Genomic DNA, 23061 nt, shown 5'->3' on the forward strand with positions numbered 1-23061 from the left:
TTTGTCCACATTCCAAGACCTGCAGGAGTCCAGTGTTGGACATAAGACCTGAAGCTGACATACCTTTCTGCTCTAGTAGGTAGAGGTGGCAAACTTCCTCCTCTGAAGACTTGGCTGTGGCACTAACTTGTTGATTGTGTTTCTTGGCAAAACAGTTGTGATATTGTTATTAAAAAATATATGTAAAAGTATATATTATACATATATAAGCTTGAAATTGTCTGCAGTGTATGATATTTCAGAAAGTGAAACTATTTTTCGTCTCCCAGGGGAAAGGGTGGTGGCCTTTGCTGCTGTAGAAGGAATTTTCTTCTCGGGATCTTTTGCTGCTATATTCTGGCTAAAGAAAAGAGGACTTATGCCTGGACTTACTTTTTCCAATGAACTCATCAGCAGAGATGAAGTAAGGAATGAAGTATTCTTCTAGTTATATTTGTAATCATAGCTGCTGTTCATTTATTTTTCTTTCTGCTGAAAATGCTTATGACACAAATATCCTGTTAATTAATAAAACAGGAAGTCATTTCTTCCTTGGATTTTAAGACTCTGTGTTTTCTTCCTACCTCTCTTACTGTTCCTCCTCAATCTCTGCCCATCCTTATGTACCAATGTACTCCTGGGTTCCCACTTTGGTCGCTCTCCTTCCCTATACATGACCTCCTGGCTGATCTTATTTATTCCCATGGAATCAGCTGCCACCTAGATGCTCATAACAACTAAAACTTTATCTTCAGCCTGGTTATTCTTTCCTGAGCTCCAAACTCATAAATTCAAGTGCATGTTAGACGTTTTCTCCTGGAAGGCTCCATAGATATTTCAAACCTAGTATTTCAGAAATCAAGCTCATCATCTTTCTCCTGAAATGTGTTCTCCTTCCTGTTTTCTCTGTCTCATTGAGTGCCTCTACCTTCTACCTAGTCATACGAATTTGAAATCAGGGAGTCATTTTAGAGTGCTTCTTTTTTTTTTTTTCAGCTATATCCAATCAGTAACTAAATCTTGTCTCCCTCTGTCTGCAACACTCTTTCCATCTTTTCTACCATTTTTTTTTTCATCTGTTGATTACCTTCTTTCAAGTTACCACTTAAAACTTTCCTACCCCAATGAGGTAAAACTGACCACTCTTTGCTCTGTTCCTTTGAAACCTGAACTTGTCCCTACCTTAGAGTCCGTAACATGTATTGCACTTCTTGTCTCTCTCCTCTACTGGACTCAAGTTCCTTGAGTGCAGAAACCTTGTCATTTATCTTTGTGTTCTCAATGTTAGACCATTATAGCCGTTCGGGTCACATTGATTGACTAATCCTGGCTCCTCAGCTTATTTCTAAAGTGACCTTGTCAAGTTACTTAACTTCTCTGAGCCTCAGTTTCTTCAGCTATACACCTTAACAGGCTTCTGTTAAAATGCAATGAAACAATATGTATGAAAGTACTTTTTGGGAATTCCCTCATGGTCCAGTGGTTAGGACTCCATGCTTTCACTGCTAAGGGGGAGCAGGTTCAATCCCTGGTTGGGGAACTAAGATCCTGCAAACCGCGTGGCGTGGCCAAAAGAAAAAAAATGCTTTGTATAATTACTTTGTGTTGTTTTGTGTCTTTAAATTTCTAATAATTTTTATTATTAATGTCATATATGATTATTATAGAGAATTAAGAGAATAAAATCATTCAGTCTCAACACACAGAGATAGCCACCTTTCATATTTGGTATTTCCTTCTGGACAATTTCCTACATTTAAACCTATGTAAATATATGCAAACATATTTTTATAATTTGAGATATTCTGCTTTTTTCATATTTTTTTGAGCTAAGATCATCTCTTTTCACTAAGCAGAATATTATGAACGTTATTCTATGACATTAAGCATTTTTTGGAAACAGTTTTGTTAGATATATATTACATATCCTAATGAGTACATGTATCATTTATTTGACTATAATTAGACATTTAAATTGTTTCCTGGTTTTTTGTTTGTTTATTTGTTTTGCTATAATGCAAAATGACTATCTTTGTATATAAGCTTTGTCTCAATTTCATACTATTTTCCTAAGCTAGATTCCCTACAAATAAAACTACTAGAGTATAAGGTATAAACATTTTTTTTTTTTTTTTTTTTAAAGGATTTTCTTATTTATTTATTTATTTATTTATTTATTTATTTTTGGCTGTGTTGGGTCTTCGGTTCGTGCGAGGGCTTTCTCCAGTTGCGGCAAGCGGGGGCCACTCTTCATCGCGGTGCGGGGACCGCTCTTCATCGCGGTGCGCGGGCCTTTCTCTATCGCGGCCCCTCCCGTCGCGGGGCACAGGCTCCAGACGCGCAGGCTCAGCAATTGTGGCTCACGGGCCCAGCTGCTCCGTGGCATGTGGGATCTTCCCAGACCAGGGCTCGAACCCGTGTCCCCTGCATTAGCAGGCAGATTCTCAACCACTGCGCCACCAGGGAAGCCCAAGGTATAAACATTTTAAAGGCCATCATACTTACTTGCAGATTTCTTTCCAGAAATCTGATAACAATTTGTAGCCCCACCTAACAATGTATGAACATGTCTTTTCTTACTATACCCTTACCAGATTTACTTGTTAAATATTGGATAAATTTGATAGGAGTAGTTAGTATCTCATTATTAGTTTTAGTTGCATTTATTTGATTACTGCTTAGATTGAACATTGTTTTCATAGTGATATTAGTCATTTGTCTTTTTTTCTGTAGTTACCTGTTCTGGTCTTTTGCTTTTATTCCCATTGGTATATATTCCCAACGCACAGTAACTGATTGGGCTCTTTCAATAAGTATTTGTTTATTGAGTTTATTATATTTATCACATGAATATACTATAAAATATGAATTTTGTTATATTTACTGCAAATATTGTCCCAGTTTGTCCTTTGCTTTTTAATTTTGTTTGTTCTTTTTTTTTTTTTTTTTTTGGGTGAAGTAGAAAAGGATAGCTTTATTTCTTTGCTAGGCAAAGGGGGACACAGTGGGCTCCTGACCTCAAAAAAAACTATGTTTCTCTGTTCGAATCTGCCCTTTGGAACTCAGGGAAGGTCATGGAGGCTGGAGTCTTGCCTACAATAAATGGGGGACAAAAGGGCCTCGAAGCCCGGGAGCCCCACAGGGCCTCACTCAGTTTCACTCCACCCTCTTCTTTGATACTCCTCAATCTTGAGGACAGATATTGGACAAGAAAGGGAACAATCATTTTGGATAGAGATGTTAATCATAAACAGAGGAACCCTGTTTTAGGGAGACTTGGTTATAATCCTCACTTCGGTTTTTATCTTTCCCAAATCTTTCAGGGAAGTGGGCAATGACTGTTCTGACTACTTCCTGCTCAGATGGGGCATAGTCCTGCCTAATTTGGGGGGAATAGATACCGAATTAAAAATATTTGAGTTCCACGTCCTGGATCCAAGTCTTATATGATTAAGATCTCAATTCCTTGGTCCCGTTAGAGGTAAGAGTGACGACTGGAACTTTAGTAGACAGAACGGATCTCATTCCCTTAGGAATTCAGGAGAATAGGCCTGAAGGCCAGTTTGGAACTGGTACTTAGGAGAGACTTGTTGTAGCCAATTGTTTCCAAACCATTCCTTGTATGGGGAAAACCCATCAAAGCAATCCTGAAGACCTGGAAATAGGAAGTTGACCACATATCTAGCAGTTAGAACTATCAAAAAGAATCAGCATATGAATCTATAGGTAGGAGGTATGAGAAAGGCTGAGAAAACAGAATTTTCATTCCGCTTGTCAGAACAAATACTTAAGTTTCCCAAAGGGTGAGATGTCCGCTTCTCGGGAGTCGGCTCGCTGGCTGTAGGCAGGCTTGGCTGGTCAGTCTCTGGTAATCTTCTTACTCTGGTGTGATGTACCCATGGTTTTACTCCATCCAGTTTTAGAGAGACGTGAGTAGTAAGAAGAATGTCATAGGATCCCTTCCTAGGATCCCTTCTGTTTCTCTTTAAGCTGCTGCTTAGGTCCTTGCTCTTTCTATACTTTCAGCAGCACCTGGTCTCCTGCTCTGAGGGGATGCAAGAGAGCTTCCAGGTGAGGGGGAGACCTATGGAACATAAACTCATCCATGCATACAGTTAACAATTGACCAATCTGTTCTACATACTGTTTAATTTTTTTCTTCCTGTGTTAGAGATGTTTCTCTTTTTTACTGTTGCTACTTTTTCCCTTCTGGCTGGAAAGGCGTCTACTCAACCTTGATCCAGGTGTAATCCTCTTAAATTTTTAGCCAAAATCTCATTGAAGAGGGTGGGGGAATTTTTAAATCCTTGTGGCATCCTTGAGTTTGACATAGCTCAGAAAATTCCAAGTTTGCAACAATATAGGAATGAATGTGTCTGAAATCACATCCACAATGGTCATGTAGTTTTATCATAATTACTCCATTTTGACTCTCAAATGCATTCCCCATGTCAGTGTTAAAGCAGATGTACAATGCATGTCTGAAAGGCCACAAAACAGGCCACTTTTTAACCGCTTTTTAAAGTTAAACCATGTATAGGCCAGAGTGACTTCCTCATACCTCAATATGTGCAGATTTTTTTCTTTCATTTCCCCTTTTGATTGCAAGTCTTTCAGTAGAAGACATTGATGATCAAAATATCTGTCCCTTGGTGCCAGGGTGATTCAGCTGTTTGCCCCAGGTGTAGATCATGTCCCTTGGTGCTAGGCCTCCTTTGTATTTGCCTAGTCAATCCACATTGGGGGAAAACTGATCAGGTATAGTGAACAAGCACAGAGGTATGTTAATGAGGATATGCTTTATAGGCTATACATTTTATCATTTATACCCAATTGTCACACAAGCATTGTACATGTGCTTTCAGCAATAGACCTAAAACAAGCAGTGGTACATGATGAGTAATTACACTCTGATACCTTCACTAGGTAGTTTCCCTTTCCTCCTAAACATCAGGGCAAAAGTGTGGCTAACACAATAACTTTCATAAATTCAAACTTCAATTAACGGAACTAGAATTTTGTATCTATTGAAACATAGTTCTTTTCTCTAAAATACCCTCATTTTCATAACCCAAGAGTCTCCAACTTCTGGAGGGACCAGGCAGAGATAAAAGAATATTTCAATTTTTCCTACAGAGGTGTAATTTACCCAATTGTTCTAAGTCATAAGTAGCTTGAGGGGAAGGGCTTCCCTATGTCTGGGAAAACCATAAACATTATTTACCAGCCCACTTGGTAACTAATCCTTTTGCTAACTTTTTATGAAGCCATCAGATTCTCCATTAAGATTTTTAAATTTATTAACCAGCTCAGCTGTATGATATGAAATTTATCAGAGACTTGTATTTGTCAAAAGGGGTCCTTCACGTAAGTCTTCCTGAAGATGAAGCACCTTTGCAAAAGCATCAGAGTACAGCAACAGAAAGACTTAAAAGGGCTCAGTTAAGCATCTGACTGCAATGTAATTGGTAAAGAAACTTGGTTACAATAACCAGGATTACATTTAACTTGACTGATTACATTTAGTTTAACATACCAAATAATCCTAGTTAACTGTTTCTTTCTGAGATACCTCAGGGGCCCTCTGAAGAATCTCAAAGTTAGCTGGAGGTCAAAAGAACCTTTAGAAACTGCCAAACAATACTTACTCATTTTACCAAAGTGAAAAGATTTCAAGGGCAAATAGGAATCTGGTCTTGCCCTAGCCCACTCCCAACAAAATCCATTTACCCAACTAGATTTAATCCAATCTTTGAAAATCCTGATTATGCACAACTTTAAAAACATGGGCTTTCTTATGGAGAATTATTCCTAAAGAGTTTACCCAAAAGCTCTTATCTCACTTGCATTACTTAACATTGATGACTCTAAAGACATGTCTATATTAATCAAACCAACAAGCTTAAGCCACCTTCAATAGCAGATATTAATTCAGTACTGAATATTTCCCAGATCATGTGGTCCTAAAATTTATCTTGGCCAATTTTCTAGACATTTAGATTTAATTTGTAAGTGCTTACTTTTAAGTCAATTAGATAGAGCTCATTTACAAGTTAACTTTTACATAAAGACTGAACCAGAGATCTCAGTTTTTTTGCTTGAGTTTAAAAAGGCCTTCTTTCCCTGCCTTTTTCTTCAGTCTCAGGAACTAGAGATGGTCTAGATAAAATAAGTGTTCTGGCGGGCCCAGGCACAGGGGGAGAGAAATAACAATTTCTTTTCATGGGGGAATAGCTGAAGATCTCCCAATTTTGTAAAAATACCCTGGGTGGGGTGTTATAAGATGGAACAGAGCTCTGATCACCCATAACAAGGCTAGTCCAAAAGGGAAAATCCCAACCAGCATTCTGCCACAGGCAAACCCAGACACAATAGGACGGATTCCCTGCTGTTGTCACACGTGAGCCCTGTTAGTGAGCCCTGTTATTCAAAGACGTCTCAACCGGTCAGTGTAAGTACTGACATGCATACATACATACAACAAACATGGTCCCACAAACAAAACATGTACAACTCTTTTCTCAGTCTCCCTTATTTTCCTTTCCCTTCAGAAACAACCAGCTCTAGGCAAAGTGACTTTCCTTTCTCTTTGTACCATCAGCTTGTTACCTAGCTGCTCATTTTTATTATGTAACTGCGTGAATGCTTGAACATATGGAATTTCTCCTGTCTTTCTATTCCTGTGACAAAACAGCTCTAGCTGGAGAATTGTATAATAATTTAGGCTACCATTCAAAGACCATCTTTCCTCATTTTCAAGAATGTACGTTGGCCACACAGAATTACAATAGAATTTCATTTTTTTCCCAGTTATAGGTTTAGAACTATAGGTCGATCAGTCTGCCAAGATTTTCCCCAGGGGGCTATCAAATGGAGAAAGAGGAGGAGGAGGAGGGGAAGGCGGGGAAGGAGAAGGAGAAGGAAAAGAAGGAGAAGGAGAAGGAGGGGAAGGGAAAGAGGAAGAAGAAGAAGAATAAGGAGAAGGAGAAAAAAAGAAAAAGAAAAAGGAGAGGAGGAAGAAGGAGGAGAAGGAAAAGAAGAAGGAGAAGAAAAAGAAGAAGGAGAAGGAGCACTTCCTATACTTGATTGATAGAACACTCACAAGCGGACTGAAAACAAATCAGAACCCTCTCCAGCAGACGGAAGCCTTATGCCAGAAAAAAACAGACAGCACAAAGCTCAGAGTGGCTGCTTCCAAGTCCTACTTATCCCATGACCTTAGTCTAAGCAGCGCCTTACAGATGGGATTTCTGAAACAGAAAATCCCCAGATGGGAACCAAACATTCCCCAGATGGAACCAAAAGTTCTTCAGAGGGACAAAATTGAAGGAGCCTGGGAGTGCACTTCCAGGGACTTACCCGGATTCTGGCAGAGGTGTCGTGACATCAGACGCTATCTTTTCTGCTTTGCCAAAACAATTCCTAGGAATAGGAAGTCCAGGGCGGTCCAGGCAGGAGGAAGAGAGGAATGTCCTCAAGGCAAAAAGGGCCTCAGCAGTTGCTAGGGGTGTCCCTCTTCCTCTGTCTATTCCCACCTCAGAGTTCCAGCTGCCAGGCTGGCAGATGGCGTATGACTGGGAGCTTGGCCTCCAGACAAGGGTCCCAGGTGATCTGGCCTCTAGGGACACCCGCCCCACCCCCCGGACCGTCCCCGAGGTGGTCCCTTGGTGATCACCAAAATTGTTACCGAAAGCTTGGCCTCTCTGTATACCGGTGCCAAATCGAATCTCAGGGGACAGAGTTTTTGGGTGAAGTAGAAAAGGATAGCTCTATTACTTTGCCAGGCAAAGGGGGACACAGTGGGCTCCTGCCCTCAAAAATTGTGTGTCCCCTGTTTGTTCTTTTATTGTACAAAACCCTGAAATTCATGGGATCTACTTTCAGAGATGAGTTAAATAGTCAAACATATTTTGTTTTTGGCTTTTGAACATTTAACTCTTTAATGCCATTGAAATTTGTTTAGTACAAGTACGGAATGTAATATAAATAAAGCGTAGGATAAGTTAGAATGTAACTTAATTTTATTTCACACACTTGGGAAGTTTTTCCAATTCTCTTTAAGTAATCCTTCCTTCTCCATTGACTTGTGATGTCTTCTTTATTATATATTAAGACTTCAAGTATACTAAAATCTGTTTCAGGGCTTTTTCTTTTTCATTAACCTATATGTCAATATCATGCCATAATAAACTATTTTAATTATTGTAGTTTTTTATGTTTTGATAATTAGTAGGCTAAATCTCATAACTTTTATTTTAAAAGTGTTCTTAAAAGATTCTGCCCATTTAGCCTTCCAGATTAATTTTTTAACTTAAAAACAACCCCACTAGGATTTTGATTAGAGTTGCTTTAAACCTCAAAATTAATTTTATTCTCTTATTGATTTAACAATTACGAGTGCCTGCCTTTGACTTACTCATCTCTGTAGTAGGTAGCTAGCTATCGTTTCTAATCAACACTACGTTGTCACCTTTCAGCAGTTCATTTGAAATTCAGCCTTTGGTAATTTGAAATATCCTCTTTAGTCAAGTGGAGGGGGTATGTTTCGCTAGTAAATTTTCTAAGATTAGCTATTTAAAGAGGTCTTTTTCTAATGGTTTCTTCTGGGAATGACAATTTAACTAGGTACATAATCCTTGGAATACAACCCTTGATTTGAGTCTTATCTTTCAATTGTCTGGGTTTTTGTTGGTTCATTTAGAAAAAGCTAAGCAGCTCTGATTTGTAATCCTCTAAAGTGTGTATTCCTTCCACCTTCTCCTCCCTTGTCGGCTTACAGATTCATTTCTTTTTCTTTGTAGTTTAGAAATGTTAACTGACTCTGCCTTGTTGTCAGTCTCTAATTGTTAATTTTGTTTAGAACTCCATCATCTTTCTATGTCTCTGACCTTTCTCTTTTTTTTTTTTTTGAAATTTTCGTCTGTTGTTTTCAGCTTTATACCATCTGTTCTGTGTTTTGAAATCCCGATTATTGTAGGTTGAATCTCCTTGCTCTATTCTCCAATTATTTAATTTCTATATCATTTCATATATTTGCATAACTATTCTGTTCTCCAGTTATTTAATTTCTATATCATTTCATATATTTGCATAACTATTCTGTTCTCAAGGTATTTCACAATTTTGCTTTCTTTTGTCGTTGAGTTATCTGCAATGTCATTTCTGCTTTATACAGCTTCAGATGGTATCCTTAATTCTTCAGTTTCCATTTTCATTACACTGAATTTATTTTCATCTTGAGCCATTCCTGTTTAATATAACTTGTGTTTTTGAAATCTCTGAGTTTCACCTGTTCTTTAAATACTTAATTGTTTTTCAATCATTTCTTAATTTTTTAAAAAACACTAAAAATGAGCAAATTTGCATTTTGGTTCTTCTTGCTTTGTTTTCCTTTCCAAAATGCTTTTGGTTGCAGATTTGTTGTTGTTGTTAATTAATCTTTCATGTTAATGAACTGAGATTTGCTGGCATTGAAAATTTTTCATTATAGGTTATTATAATTGGCATTTTAATAAGATTTGAAGAAAAGAAGTTCCTGGCCCTGTTAATCCTTCTTCTGTCTTCCAGAAGTTCAGCGTTGCATTCCGAACTACCTAACTACTATATAATGCCTGATACATCACTGTGTGAAAATAGCTGATTAAACATCCTTTGACAGTGATATTTTTCTTCTATTTTAGGGGCTTCACTGTGACTTTGCTTGCCTGATGTTTCAATACTTAGTAAATAAGCCTTCAGAAGAAAGAGTTAGGGAGATCATTGTTAATGCTGTTGAAATTGAGCAGGTAAGCAGGGAAGCTTACATAATTAGCACATCTCTCTTTCTTTGATGTTTGTACCATTATTTCATTAGGTTGACACATATGAAATTGCCATTTTGTAGGTCAAAATAGGTATCAGCAATATTATATGGTCAACCTGGCAGTACCAATAGATGATGTATTGCAGTTATTATGTCAACTTATAATTTGGTTTATAAGTCAGTCTTTATTATATATTAAGATTTTATGTATACTATAATTTGTTTCAGGACTATTTTTTTGTCTCATTGATCTGTCAAATTTCATGCCATAACAAACTATTTTAATTATCTTAGCTCTCTAGATTTTTAGCTGCTAGAGGGCAGTGATGGTTTCTTGTTTTGTATTCTTAAACTAACAGGGTATCTAGCTTGAAGCATGCATCAAATGTTCACAGAATGAATAAATAAATGAATTAGTGAATAGTAAAGTATGATTTAGGGCATGTAAAGATCTCTAACTAGAAAGACCTGGATGCCTCACTTAGAATGTACTTTTATCATTTTAAAGAACTAGTTGAAAAGTAAAATAAGTTTTTTAACTTCTTTTTAATAGTGCATACTTTAACAGCCATAGTTTTCATATTGGGAAGAGAGAAAAGGCATAAAATGCATTTCGGTATCTTGAATCACTTTTAGAACTAAATCCAAATGGTTAATATGTTTTATTTTTTCTTTGTTAAAACTTTACCACTGTGTTTCAATATAATTGGAGTTCAGTTTATCTCCCAATTCCCAGATCCATTTCTATTTCTTTCTCATTTTCTCTGTTAATTGAACTTTCTGTCTTTCCCAGTTCCCTTTCATAGTCATGTTAATCTTTTTCTGGGTATTTCAGAACAGAGTATCTCCTTTTTTCTATTGAGAAAGCATATAAATTCAGGTCCTACAAGTGCTACTTTAAAAAATACCGGTAGTGTAATAGTTTCAATTTACTTTGGCTATATGAGAATGTGAAATAGTAAGTGAAGTAACACCCCAAACATTTTTAAGCAAATGAGCATTGTTTGCCATGTTGAAAGAATTTATCCTAGTGTACTTTCCTTGAACAAGATCAGTGACTTAGCAGATTAATAAAATTAGAACCCTCTTTTTATTTGGAAAACACATACAATTTATTGTTCTTTCTTTCTACTTTATTCTGTTTTTCTTTATATCTCAGGAGTTTTTAACAGAAGCCTTGCCAGTTGGCCTCATCGGAATGAATTGTGTTTTGATGAAACAGTATATTGAATTTGTAGCTGACAGATTGCTTTCAGAACTTGGATTCTCAAAGGTAAGGTGTTTAAAACGTATTACTGCTCGCTAAAACATTACAGTCAGGTAAGACCTCTAAAATATATACTATATTTCACTGAAAGCTTTTGTAACGTACTAGTCTATTTTTTTTAATTGTCCACGACAGCCTTGTTTTGCATCAACAAATTGATTTTACAAAATCCTTAAATGAAACTTAAATGAAATTCATAACAGAAGTACATGCTGATAAATCTTAGAACTAATAAGCTCAATAAATTACATTGTAACACATAATTGTAGGTATCTATTTAACAGGACTATCTTTAAGTAATTGGATTTAATATGCAAATATATGTTTACCCTCAGATAAATCCCCGTGTGTCTATGTTATAATTTGGGGGTTAATGCTTTTAAATAGGAAATCATTATTAGGAAGACATTAACTGTCATAACTTGACTCTTTGAACTCAGTTGTCTTTAAGTTTTTTCTGTCATTTTGTTTATCAGAGATAATGTACCTGAATTTTCAGGTGTGCTTTTCACATGACTTAAGAGGTGGAGGCTGCAGCCAGACTACCTGGGTTTGAATCCTGATTCCACCACTTTCTAGCAATGTGACCTTAGGCAAGTTGCTTAACCACTGTCTCAGTTTCCTCATCTGTAGAGTGAAGATAATAATAATAATCCTTAGTACAAATTATTGTTCCTGAGTTGGTATACTTAAAGCACTTAAAATAGTGTCAGACATATAGTAAATGAACACTAAATGGTCATGTTGTATTCATCATAAATGGAACATTCACAGAAATTTACTAGGTACTATACTATGTTAATTAGAAATTATAGGTTTTGATTTCTCAGCATGGAAATGGAAGTTTAAATTAATGAGAAGAATTATGAAATCCATGATGCTGGGGTAATCATTACCTTTCTTGGTAATACATTTATTTTCTGGTAACTACAAAAATACTGTGATGAAAAAGTCAGATGGGGCAAAGATTTTTTGTAATTATAAACTGTAAAATATCACTATTTATATATTTTAGTTGCAAGATCCTCTCTTTTTACTGATCATTAATGAGAGAAATAAAGATTATAATTACATTAATATGATCTCTGAAATTTATAAACTATGTATTAAAAGAAATTGTTTTTTTTCCTAAGTTATACAATATGTTTGTTATAGGAAAGTTAATTTGTTAATTTTTACTTAAACCTTAAAGTGAACTCACTATCCTTTAATCCACCACCATATCCTCACACCCACACATCCACATTCTCCTGCTTATTGGAAAACTACACACCCCTGGGTCTAATTTTTCCTTTGGGAACTTGCTAACTGTAGATATATAAAACATGCCTCCTAAGAAGAAAATCTGGATGTAGTATAAAACATTATTTCTCCACAGGCCTTCAAAATATCTCAATAAATTCCAAAAAGCAGAAATTATACTGACCTCTTAGATTTAATGCAATAAAATTAGAAATTAACAATAAAAGATTACCAAAAAGTTCCATCTACTTAGAAGTTGAGACTATATCCTTTAAAATGAGAGTAAAAATGAAAATATAAACTAATAGAAAATATAAACTAAATGACATTAAGATTACTATATATCACAACTTGTAGAATGCAGCCAAACAGATCCTCAGAGGAAAATTTGTAGCCTTGAATGTCTATTAAGAAAGCAAGACAATTTAAAATACATGAACTAAACTTTGAACTCAAGGAACTACAAAAAGAATTATTCTTATAATGATAGTTTTTGGTAAAATAAGAGATTATTTAAATTAACAAATGGTTGTCATTTATACAGAATTCTAAATAGGAGCCACATTAATGTTGTTTTCAACTTTTCTTTTAGTTTTGGATTAGTCAATAAATATTTGAGTACTTCTATGTGTCAAAACCAAGCTACTTAATTTAGGTTGGTCTTAGTTACTTTGGCCATGCCATGAATGATTTGGATCAGATTTTTTGGAAGATACCCAGTTTTAAAATCCAGTGAATCTATGACTATTGTTCTGTGCTCTTTCCACTGTATCCTGCTGTGAGTGATAACTCACCTTTTCACTGCCTCTAACACTATTTCTGACAGACAATTTCACAGAGTTCCACAACTCAACCACACCCAGCATATGAACTTCTTTTGGAAAAAAAAATACATATAGCTTTTTTAAGATATAAAGCACAGAACATGCAGTTCACCTATTAATAAATGTACAATTCAATGGTTTTAGTATATTTGCAGAGTTGTGCAGCTATCACAACAATTTGAGAATATTTTTATCACCCCACAAAGAGACTCTATACCCATTAACAATCAGTCATTTCCTTTTGCCTCCATCCCCACCATAGCACTAGGCATTACTAATTTTTGTCTCTTTAGATCTGCCTGTTGTATAAATCCCATTTCATATAAATGGAATCATACAATATATGATACATAGCATATACTGGTATATGGTATATACAAAGCCAGTATAATGTTTTCAAGTTTCATTCATGTTAGCATGTATCAGTGCTTTATTCCTTATTATGGCCAAATAATATTCCATTATATGATTATACCAAATTTTATTTATCCATTTATCGGTCAATGGAGATTTGGGTGGTTTGCATTTTTGGCTATTATGAATAATGCTGCTATGAACATTCATGTATAAGTTTTTGTGTGAACATATGTCTTCATTTACCTTGGATATATAACTAGAAGTGAAATTGCTGGGTCATATAGTAACTGTTTTTAATCATTAGAGGAACTACCATACTGTTTTCCAAAGCCACTGCATCATTTTACATTAACACCAGCAGTATATGAGGGTTCCAGTTTCTCCACATCCTCACTAACACTTATTATCTTTTTTTCCTTCCGGTTTTATTGAGATATAATTGACATACAGCACTGTATAAGTTCAAGGTGTACAGCATAATGATTTGACTTACATACATCATGAAATGATGACCACAATATGTTGTCTTTTTTATTACAGTCATCCTAGTAGGTGTGAAATGGTATCTCATTGTAGCCTTGGTTTGCATTTCCCTAATGGATAATGATTTTGAGCATCTTTTCATGTGCTTATTGGCCTTTGTATATCTTTTTTTAGAGGAACGTTTGTCCATTCAGATCCTTTGCCCATTTTTAATTGGGTTATTTGAATATATTCTTATCTGTGGTATTCATAATTCCTGCTGGAATATTCCTAATTTTTAAAAATCCTCTTTTATTGTTCTTCATGGATCATAGAAATGTCTCCATTTCCATCAAGCATTATCTCCAAGCCTGCCTCTTGAATTCAGAAGCAGTAAAAAAGTTTTGTCAACTTATGTGCCACTTTTTGTTTGGGGTTACTATGGACAGCATTTATTCTGTCTTCCCCAATCATGGTCCCTTAACATCAATTTGATGATTATATGTTCTCTTATGAACTAAGAAACATATTTATGTCCACAGTACATTGTTGGTAATTTAATATTTTGTAGTATCATGTATATGTGACTATCTAATGGTAATACCTGTGAAAAATGCCTATAATATCTATGGTGTTTTAGATTTCTCAAGCTGTGAAGACATTTTAGTCATTTTAGTTTGGCATTAAATCTTTCATTTCCATTTTAAAATAGTCTTTTTTTCCTTTCTGCTTCTTAGAATACCAGAGATGCTCGTATAGTTTCTTTAAGAGGTTAATAGGTGATCTTAGTCATCTTAAAATGTATCATCAGCCTTGAGTGCTTCCAGGACCCTAGGGAATAGTGTGATCTTTAGGCGACTAGAAAGGTGTTGGGAGACCTGAGTTATCTATTGTTCTTCTTGTGGGATATAATTTAGCTTCTTCAGAATGTCTAACAATATTTCTTTTCTTTTCAGGTTTTTCAAGCAGAAAATCCCTTTGATTTTATGGAAAACATTTCTTTAGAGGGGAAAACAAATTTCTTTGAGAAACGAGTTTCAGAGTATCAGCGTTTTGCAGTTATGGCGGAAACTACAGATAATGTCTTCACCTTAGATGCAGATTTTTAAAACCCTCCCCATACATATCTAAACTTATCATTGGTAAATAGCAGTCTATTTTTCTCTGCTTAAAAAAAAAAAACACCTAAAATATCTTCTTTAGGGCACAGGAGTTTACTCAAAAGGAAATCCAAAACCAAATATCAATCAAGTTGGATTTATAGAAACATGCTTTAATCTTCCTGTTTAACAGTCAGAGTATGACCTCTAAATGCTTTTGTTTCATCACTGAAATAAAAGATGGCATTATATTTGTTAAGAGCATGGCGTGAGGGGTCAGATAAGAGTTTGAGATTCTGTCCTACTTTGTGTGACCCTTGGTAAATCAGTTAATCTCTCTAAACCTCAGTGTATTTATCTTTAAAATGAATGTAATAGTAGGTCCTAAATTCATAAAGTGTGTATGAGGATTAAGATGCAAAATAAGTTCTTAGCCAATACTGCTGTTGCAGCCTCCTCCTCCTTCCATCTCCCCCTCCTATTATTATTGTTGTTAGTAATAGTATTAATTGCAGTGATGTGATAAAATACTCCCATCTCCTCAAAGTAATTGTGATTCTAGGTCCTAAGATCTAGAATTAGATCTTTGTATTTTTAATGTTTTAGGAAGAACATAAAGATTTCCTTAAAAAGATTATAATTTTCATTAACATGAGAATAACTTCTTTGAATTTCTCAGTGTGTAGTTAAGGAAATTTAGTTCTAAGTTGCTTTGGGCAGGATACTTATGGAGTGGAATCTAGGAGGTTATCATGATAGTTGACCTTGTAAGCAAAATGATTCTCCTTCAGAAATTAAAAGGGTAATTTTAGCCAGACGTAGCCCTGGAATGTTTAAAACCAGGGTGAATTAGCTAGAATAGCATTTCCCAAAGAGTATTGTAAAAGCTGTTAGCCCCTCTAGATATTTTGTGGGGTGATGGGGAGAGATTCTGTGGTCAAACGAGTTTGGGAAATATTGTACACTCCATTCCTCTTTAGAATGTATAGTCAGTACATCAAAGACTGAGAAATTCTGCAGTACATAAACTGATTTCCCCCTGCATATTCCAAACCTACTTAACAAAGATCTGTTTTTCACCTGTTAACATCTCACCTAACTATTGTTCCTCAGAACATAGGTTGGAAAAAGCCGGCCTAGGTAACCATTCTATACATGGAGGAAGGGCTTGTGGACCAAGCAAGGGAGAACCTGGTAGGGATTATTGAACCATTTCAACTTTGTGCCAAGCTGAGTAAAGTACCGGTGATTGACCTCAGCTATATTTCTTATACTCCTACAACTCTTATATGCTGTTATGAGATTTAATTCTTTTATGGAACGATGCCTGCTGCATGATAGCAGATGGTTAGGGAGACTGAGGAAAGGCCAGCATCTGAGAAGTCTGCTCCCTCTATCGTAGGGAACTGTCAAGAGGTAGCCTGAGCCCAAGCAAGCAGTGGGGTTCCCCACTCGCAGCAAATTATTTTCTACAATTCTGGTTAATAAGGTTTAGAAATTTTCTCTTTGCATAAATTTTTGCTCCATTCATTCCACAACTATCTAATGGATTAAAACTGGGAGTTTCCAAGTGGATGCAAAAGGAACAGGCCATAACTTTATCTGTTAGAGAGGATGTCAGAAACTTGAGCTATTTTGGCCTATGATAATACCATTTATTTGTTCAAGGCTTCATAGTTTGCCGAGTGTTTTTGCATCACCTGATTTGATCTCACAACAGCCTCATGAGCTTGACAAAGCAGGTAGTATTGAAATTTATAGATGGAGAGAGTGAGGCTCAGCAAAGTTCAATGATTTGGCCAAGATCTGCTCATAGTCACCGACCCGACAATATATTTTTTTTTCTTAGAAGTTATCATATTTCTGATATTTAGTCCTTTGCCAGCCATCTTCACTTGGTTTTGCCTATTTTTCCATTGAACTGTCACATACTTTAATTAAGGTACCATATATGTTAATGAAAGTATCATAGTATCATAAGCATTTTAACTATATTCAGGAAATATGTTCAAAGACATTCATCTACTGCCATACGAAAACTTACATTTAAAATTGATAAAATATCGGTAGTGACATGGGAATGCAAGAAAAAATGTTTTATATTGCATATTCCCTTTGTTTTGAATCCAAATCTTTCTCATAGGTAATTACAGGTGCCTTAATATGAAGCTTATTTATCGTAGCAATAAACCTAACTGTATTGAGATGACGTTTTAATACTGAAATACTGGATTTTTAATACACTGGTTTATTATATTCAGTATTCTATCCCCTTTTCCTGGCTTCCAGGTTTCATATTTATTTATTATGTTTCGTGTTTTGGTTCTTAGTTCTTAGGGAATCAGGAAGTTGTGGAATCTCTTTTTAATATTATCTCACAGGCAAAGAAAAAAATTCAGAGTATGTTTATAACTTTTGTTTTAACAGCACATGTATTTAAATCATTACTATAGTAAAGTTGGTTATTTAAGAATGTAAAAACTAGTTGTTTGATGACAAATTGCATTTATTAAAAATATTTCCTTGTAGCCATGTAGAATCATGACTTGGAAGGACTCAGGAAGACTGATCCAGTGCTTTCAGACAGGGCTGTTTTGCTGTTCAATTACATACAATAATAAACAATTATTCTTACAATATAAGCTTACCTCAGTCACGTCTTTATATATGAAATTTTTCCAGTTCTCTCATTTTGGAACATTCAAAATTTTCAGTTCCTTTTGCCATTTTGTTTTTCGTTTGTTCATGGAAAACGTAATTATAGAGAAAACACAACAACTTGTATATTTAAAAAATAGATTCTTTCATATTCAGAATTTTGCATTTTACATTTACATAAGCTAACGTCATACCACAGAATTCCCAAATTGCATTTGTGCAGATTAAGCTAAGGGCTCAATGTCACTAACTGATTTTCGGTGATATAGAGAGCTGCTGCTGGGCTACAAGAATGCCAGTTTAATCCTGTAACCAGCTATTATGTTTTTGAACTAAATTGAGTGAACTGGTAATCAACTCAGGAACCCTTCCGCAGCAGAAATCTGCATGAGTAGCACAGAAGTGAAATCTGTATATCTTTGTTTTTCCTGCCCTTTAAATGGTCTGCTCCTTTTTAGACAGCAACAGGTTTGAAGGAAAATCTAATATTCCTGAGGCATTAGGACAAACGAATTTAAGCCTTTAAATTTGGGGCTTAATTCTGTTAAAGAAAATATAGGTGAAAATGAAAGGCTGAAGAATTTTTTTTTGTACAGGTAAAAACATAACAATTCAGTCTTTTTCTAAGTTTCCAGGAACCTTAACTTATGTATCTGTTTTACAGCTGTGTTTTGATTTTTCCAAATGTCTGGTCATTTAGCAAAGCTAGTATCTACTGTTTACATAGAAAGCTTTATTAGGTGTGGTGTACTTAAATATTTTTAATGTATTTTACATTATGGTCAATCCAGCCAATCCTGCATATATAGAATTTGGTTTTTTTTTCCCAAAGAAATGAGTTGTTCTGTTATTTTATTGGTTTAGTACATTAGAATAAACTGTATCATAGCTACATCATTTTGTGTATGTCCTTTTTGAGTAAGAATGTTTCTTTGTAAGTGCAGAGGCTATCCTAGTAAAGGAATGTATATATTTTCTATTTGAGTATACCGATAAATACATATTGGTATTACTATGTTTAACTATTCCTCCTACCACTCTTCTTTGACCTAAGTGGGAACCCCCCCAGCTCTCTCTCATCTACTTTCTCCCAATCCATGCGCCTGCCTTTCTTCGTGTCTCTTTGTATCCAGCTGAGATTCTACAATCTATCCTATTACTAGTCGTAACATTCTCTATCAGTACCCTGAACTGTGTTCTTCATCTGCATTTCTACCTTACATAGAAAATTCAAAGAAATTCCTCCACCCTGTTATGAAGCCACAATCCAGTTTTTCCATCTTTGCACCCCACCAGCCAAATACTGCTAGAGAAAAAGTCATGTAAGACAAATTGGATCTACTATACATTCATGATTACCTACTGTCTGAGTCCATTTGGGCTGCTATAAAAAACTACCATAGAGAGGGTAGCTTAAACAAGACATTTATTTCTCACAGTTCTCAAGGCTAGGAAGTCTGAGGTCAAGGTGCTGACAGATTCAGTGTCTGGTGAACCTTGCTTCCTGGTTTATAGACAGCTGTCTACTGGCTGTGTCCTCACATGGAGGGAGTGGTAACGGAGCTCACTGAGGGCCCTTTTACGAGGGGACTAATCCCATTCACGAGGGCTCTGCCCTTATGACCCAATCACCTCCCAAAGGCCCCACCACAAATATCATCATATTGGGGGATTAGGTTTCAACATGAATTTTGATGGGACACAAACATTTGGTTTATAGCACCTCCATCAGCATTGTCTGACAATCATACTACAGTTTCCTGGTAAACTTGTTCTCCATTCTCCTCAATTGCTTTTTCACACTGTTTCCTCTCTCTGCTCCTACCCTCACTCCCCAAAGAGGAACCTATATCATCTCTTTTTTCTTTTTGGACTATGGGCACACAAGAGAGATTCTCAGAGTCAGCAGAAAATTTTGACAATTTAGGAGTTCTAAATCTAGAACCTAAGAACTTGGCAGTAGAATCCAAGATACCAATTTCTATGCATGATTTCTGTTCTGTGCAGTCATTACAATCAGAGAGTGATTAAGGAGAATATCTGTTTTGCCCTCCCTTCTGGGAATAACAGCCACTTAATTCTGGGAGCTGTTGCTCCCACTCCCACCATGTGGTTCTTGCAGGGCTGCCAATGCTACTTCATGTGCACAATGTGTACTTCATATGTTTGGGCACAAGTGTGAGGCATGTGATCCAGGCGGGGCCAGGTCCTTACCGAAGGTTTTCTAACTGAAACTAAAGGAAAAGGATCACTTTTATTCTAACAACAAAACTAGACAAAGTGTCCTACCTCTAACTCCCCCTGAGGTCCAATCTTATCCCAATTCTTTGCAACCTTTCATTGTCAAGGTAATAAATGCCTACTTTTTTGCCTACGATGGTTCAAGTTAAGTTTCTTGATTTGCAACCAAAAAGACCCTAAAAGCAGAAATTGGTTCCTGGAAACAAAACAAAAACAAAGTGATTGGCAAGAACCAGGGTGTTCATGTGTGTATCAGTCCAGGAGCTGAGAGCCTGGAGTTTGCACCTTGAGCCCAGGGTTTGCACCTTGGATGGACCCTGAGAGCCGGGTGTTTGAGTCTTCAGTGAAAGTGAAGTACTCTCTGGAGGACAAGGTGAAGAGTAGGAGAGGGAGGTAGAGCTGAGTTGTGAGTCTCAGAAGAGCAGGGTTTTTACAGAAGAATGTGGTGTCTGTGGTCTGCACACTCATCCTGCAATGAAAAAACAGCTGTCCTTGTTTTACGTGGCCTTTTTAGGTGACTTGTGCATCTGGGCTTTCTGCACCGTACGCCACCTCTCACAACCACATCTGTGCTCTGGTCGTTTCTCCAAGTTGGCATGTTTACACATCATAGGGAAAGAGAGCATCGCAAGTTTGTGTGAGTAATGGTCAAAGAGAATGTTCTTGATATTGCCTCACCAGTAACAATAGTGTCCAAGTTCTAAGAGGAAAAATGTGTGCTTCACTGTATCTTGAACATTTAATTCTCAATAAAATAATATTTTAATATTTAATATTTTAATATTAAATTTTAAAATTTAAATTATTAATTTAAAATATTTTAATATTTAAATAATATTTTATTTTATTATTTTAATAATATTTTAATAAGGTGATTTTTGCAATCATATTATTCTAATCATTTCATTGGTTCCCTAATTTTATGAGGAACTACTGTGTCATAATAATAGTTTATAAGGGATCTGAGGCTTAGACAAGTTAAGTTACTTGCCCAAGCCCATGCAACGAGTAAAAGTTAGAGGCAGGACTCCAACCCAGCTGTCATGGCTTTAAATCCCATCATTTTTTCACCGAGTGTACCCAAATTTCTATTCCTACTACTGCTGGAAGCCTTTGGCTTCCTGCAGGTGGTACCTGCTCCGGAAGATCCTGGAAATGTTTTGCCTGAGGTCGCATTTCCTGACTTCCTCATGGTGGAGCCCTTGAGCCACTGGTCTCTCAGCCCAGAGGCTGCTCCTTCGCTGCGGAGCTGAGGAGTTAGATTTTGAAGAAAGACGACTGTTTCCAGCCCAGCTTGGGCTGCTTGGCCGGAGCGAGGCCTCTGGAAACATAGAAGGAATTCACGGTCAGCACTGGCCCTTTAGAAGGGCGAACTCCCAGCAAGAGCCCACAGGGAACGTGCCCCCTGGCTGGCTGTATAGAGATGAAAGTCTAGGTGACAGTGCCACAAAGGAAGCCCTGCATTTTAGTACCAACTGAAAGAGGAAGATCCTCTTTCCATAAACGATGCCAAGCAGTTATGAAACAACTGACAAACCACACACCCTTGTGAGGCATCAGAGCCTCGGACTAGTCACAGGGTCCCTTTGGCTTCTCCATGAGTTGGAGGGAGGGTGTGGTAGAGAGGAGAGGGGATGGTGGAGAGGGGTGGTCAGAAATGGCAGAAAGGTGGCACTTACCCTCTAGTCCGTTCTGGGAGGATCTGGGGATGGAGGGAACGTACTAGCTCTTGTCTATTGTACCTGAATAGGTCACGTGAGTTCCTTTGGCCCTGGATACCTGCAGCTCTCCTCTGCCTTGGTCTGAGGAGGGTGATCTATGTGGTCGGGGCAGGATGGGGGTATTTTCACAATTTCGAAATGGGAAGCAGGTTTCCTGGGAGTTAGGGGCCATTAAAAGATGCTTCATCCTATGAAACCTAAATCTTTTTTTTTTCCTTAACAATTCCTTTATTTCTGAGGCTTGAGGTCTATTTCCTGGGAGTGAATCTGTGTCCAATACTGTATTATTATTCCTTGTGAAGAGCAGGGCCCCACTGGCAACACTGTACACCTGCTGCACAGCTACAGGCTTGTTAAAACACAGAGTGCTGGGCCTCAGTGTTTGATTTGCTGGTGTGGATAAGCTCAAGAATTTGCATTTGGAAATTCCACTCCTGGGTATGTATCTGCTGGTCTTGGAGAGTCTTGGGGAGAGGCAGGAGGCAAATGCAGCTCACCCTGGGGACACAGACACTGGTGGCAGCCGCCCCTGGGAGCCCACCACTGGCAGGTACCATTGTGGAATCCTCCCTCTAGCCTCAATCTGTCTTGACCCAGTTAACTCACTTGCAACCCACAGAAAGTACCTCAAAATGTGGGACACTGCTATTGTGAGATGTGGGAGAGCACAGGCTTTAGAGCCAAACTACTTGATTCAAATCTTGGCACTACCATTTACTGGCTGGATTTTGGCAAGTCATTATCTGTAAAAGTGGGAAGAAAAACAGTGTGGACTTCTTGTGTTGTTGTATAAATATGCAGAACACTTAAAAGAGCACTCAGCACATAGTAAGCGCTCAATAATGGACGCTATTATCTTATAGCTTCTACCTAGCACTCAAATTCTAACTCTATGCCTGGAACATTCCTATTAGTTTAGAGAGACCTTAAAATCAATAGTTTCTGTAAGGCTGAGCTATGGGCCTCTGGCTTTGTCACCTCTAACAATTTCATCATAGTATAGGTTTCATTTCCATCTTACAGACTGATTTTTCAATTTTTTAGTATAAATTTCTAAATGGTCTTAGTATCTAGCATTTTAGTTGGCTGGGAGATATACTTGTGTGTTTCCTTAGCAAATAAGACAGCTTTACTCTGCCTACAACATTAGGAGCAAGTGAAATTCAGTTCACTTTAATTATCTATACAGGTTTAACATCGCTTTTTGCTGTTTTTACGAACATTCCCTTTTAAGGCTAATGAACAAATCACAAGCCTTCATAATGAGTAATTCCCATTTGGTTCTACGGGTAGCAAAGTCAAGTAGCTGTAGTGCCACAATATATCACCACGGCTCTAAGAAGAAACTTCAATCCCAGTAGATATTATCCTGCTGTTCCCACAATGGATTGAGAGCTTGAGGGTCCAG

At 36.9% G+C, this 23061-nt stretch overlaps 1 protein-coding gene across 1 annotated transcript in view; it reads left to right on the forward strand.

Annotated features, from left to right (window-relative positions):
- Window positions 1-18585, forward strand: part of RRM2B (ribonucleotide reductase regulatory TP53 inducible subunit M2B) — a 35529-nt gene extending 16944 nt beyond the window's left edge. Inside the window, exons 6-9 of the mRNA XM_007173394.3 lie at window positions 270-403; window positions 9660-9764; window positions 10941-11054; window positions 14890-18585. Coding sequence (XP_007173456.1) covers window positions 270-403; window positions 9660-9764; window positions 10941-11054; window positions 14890-15042 — 506 coding nt within the window. The 3' untranslated portion in view covers window positions 15043-18585. The remainder of the gene's footprint in view (window positions 1-269; window positions 404-9659; window positions 9765-10940; window positions 11055-14889) is intronic.
- The last annotated feature ends 4476 nt before the right edge of the window (window positions 18586-23061 follow it).

Source organism: Balaenoptera acutorostrata, chromosome 17 (genome assembly GCF_949987535.1).
Source record: "Balaenoptera acutorostrata chromosome 17, mBalAcu1.1, whole genome shotgun sequence".
Taxonomy (NCBI): Eukaryota; Metazoa; Chordata; class Mammalia; order Artiodactyla; family Balaenopteridae; genus Balaenoptera; species Balaenoptera acutorostrata.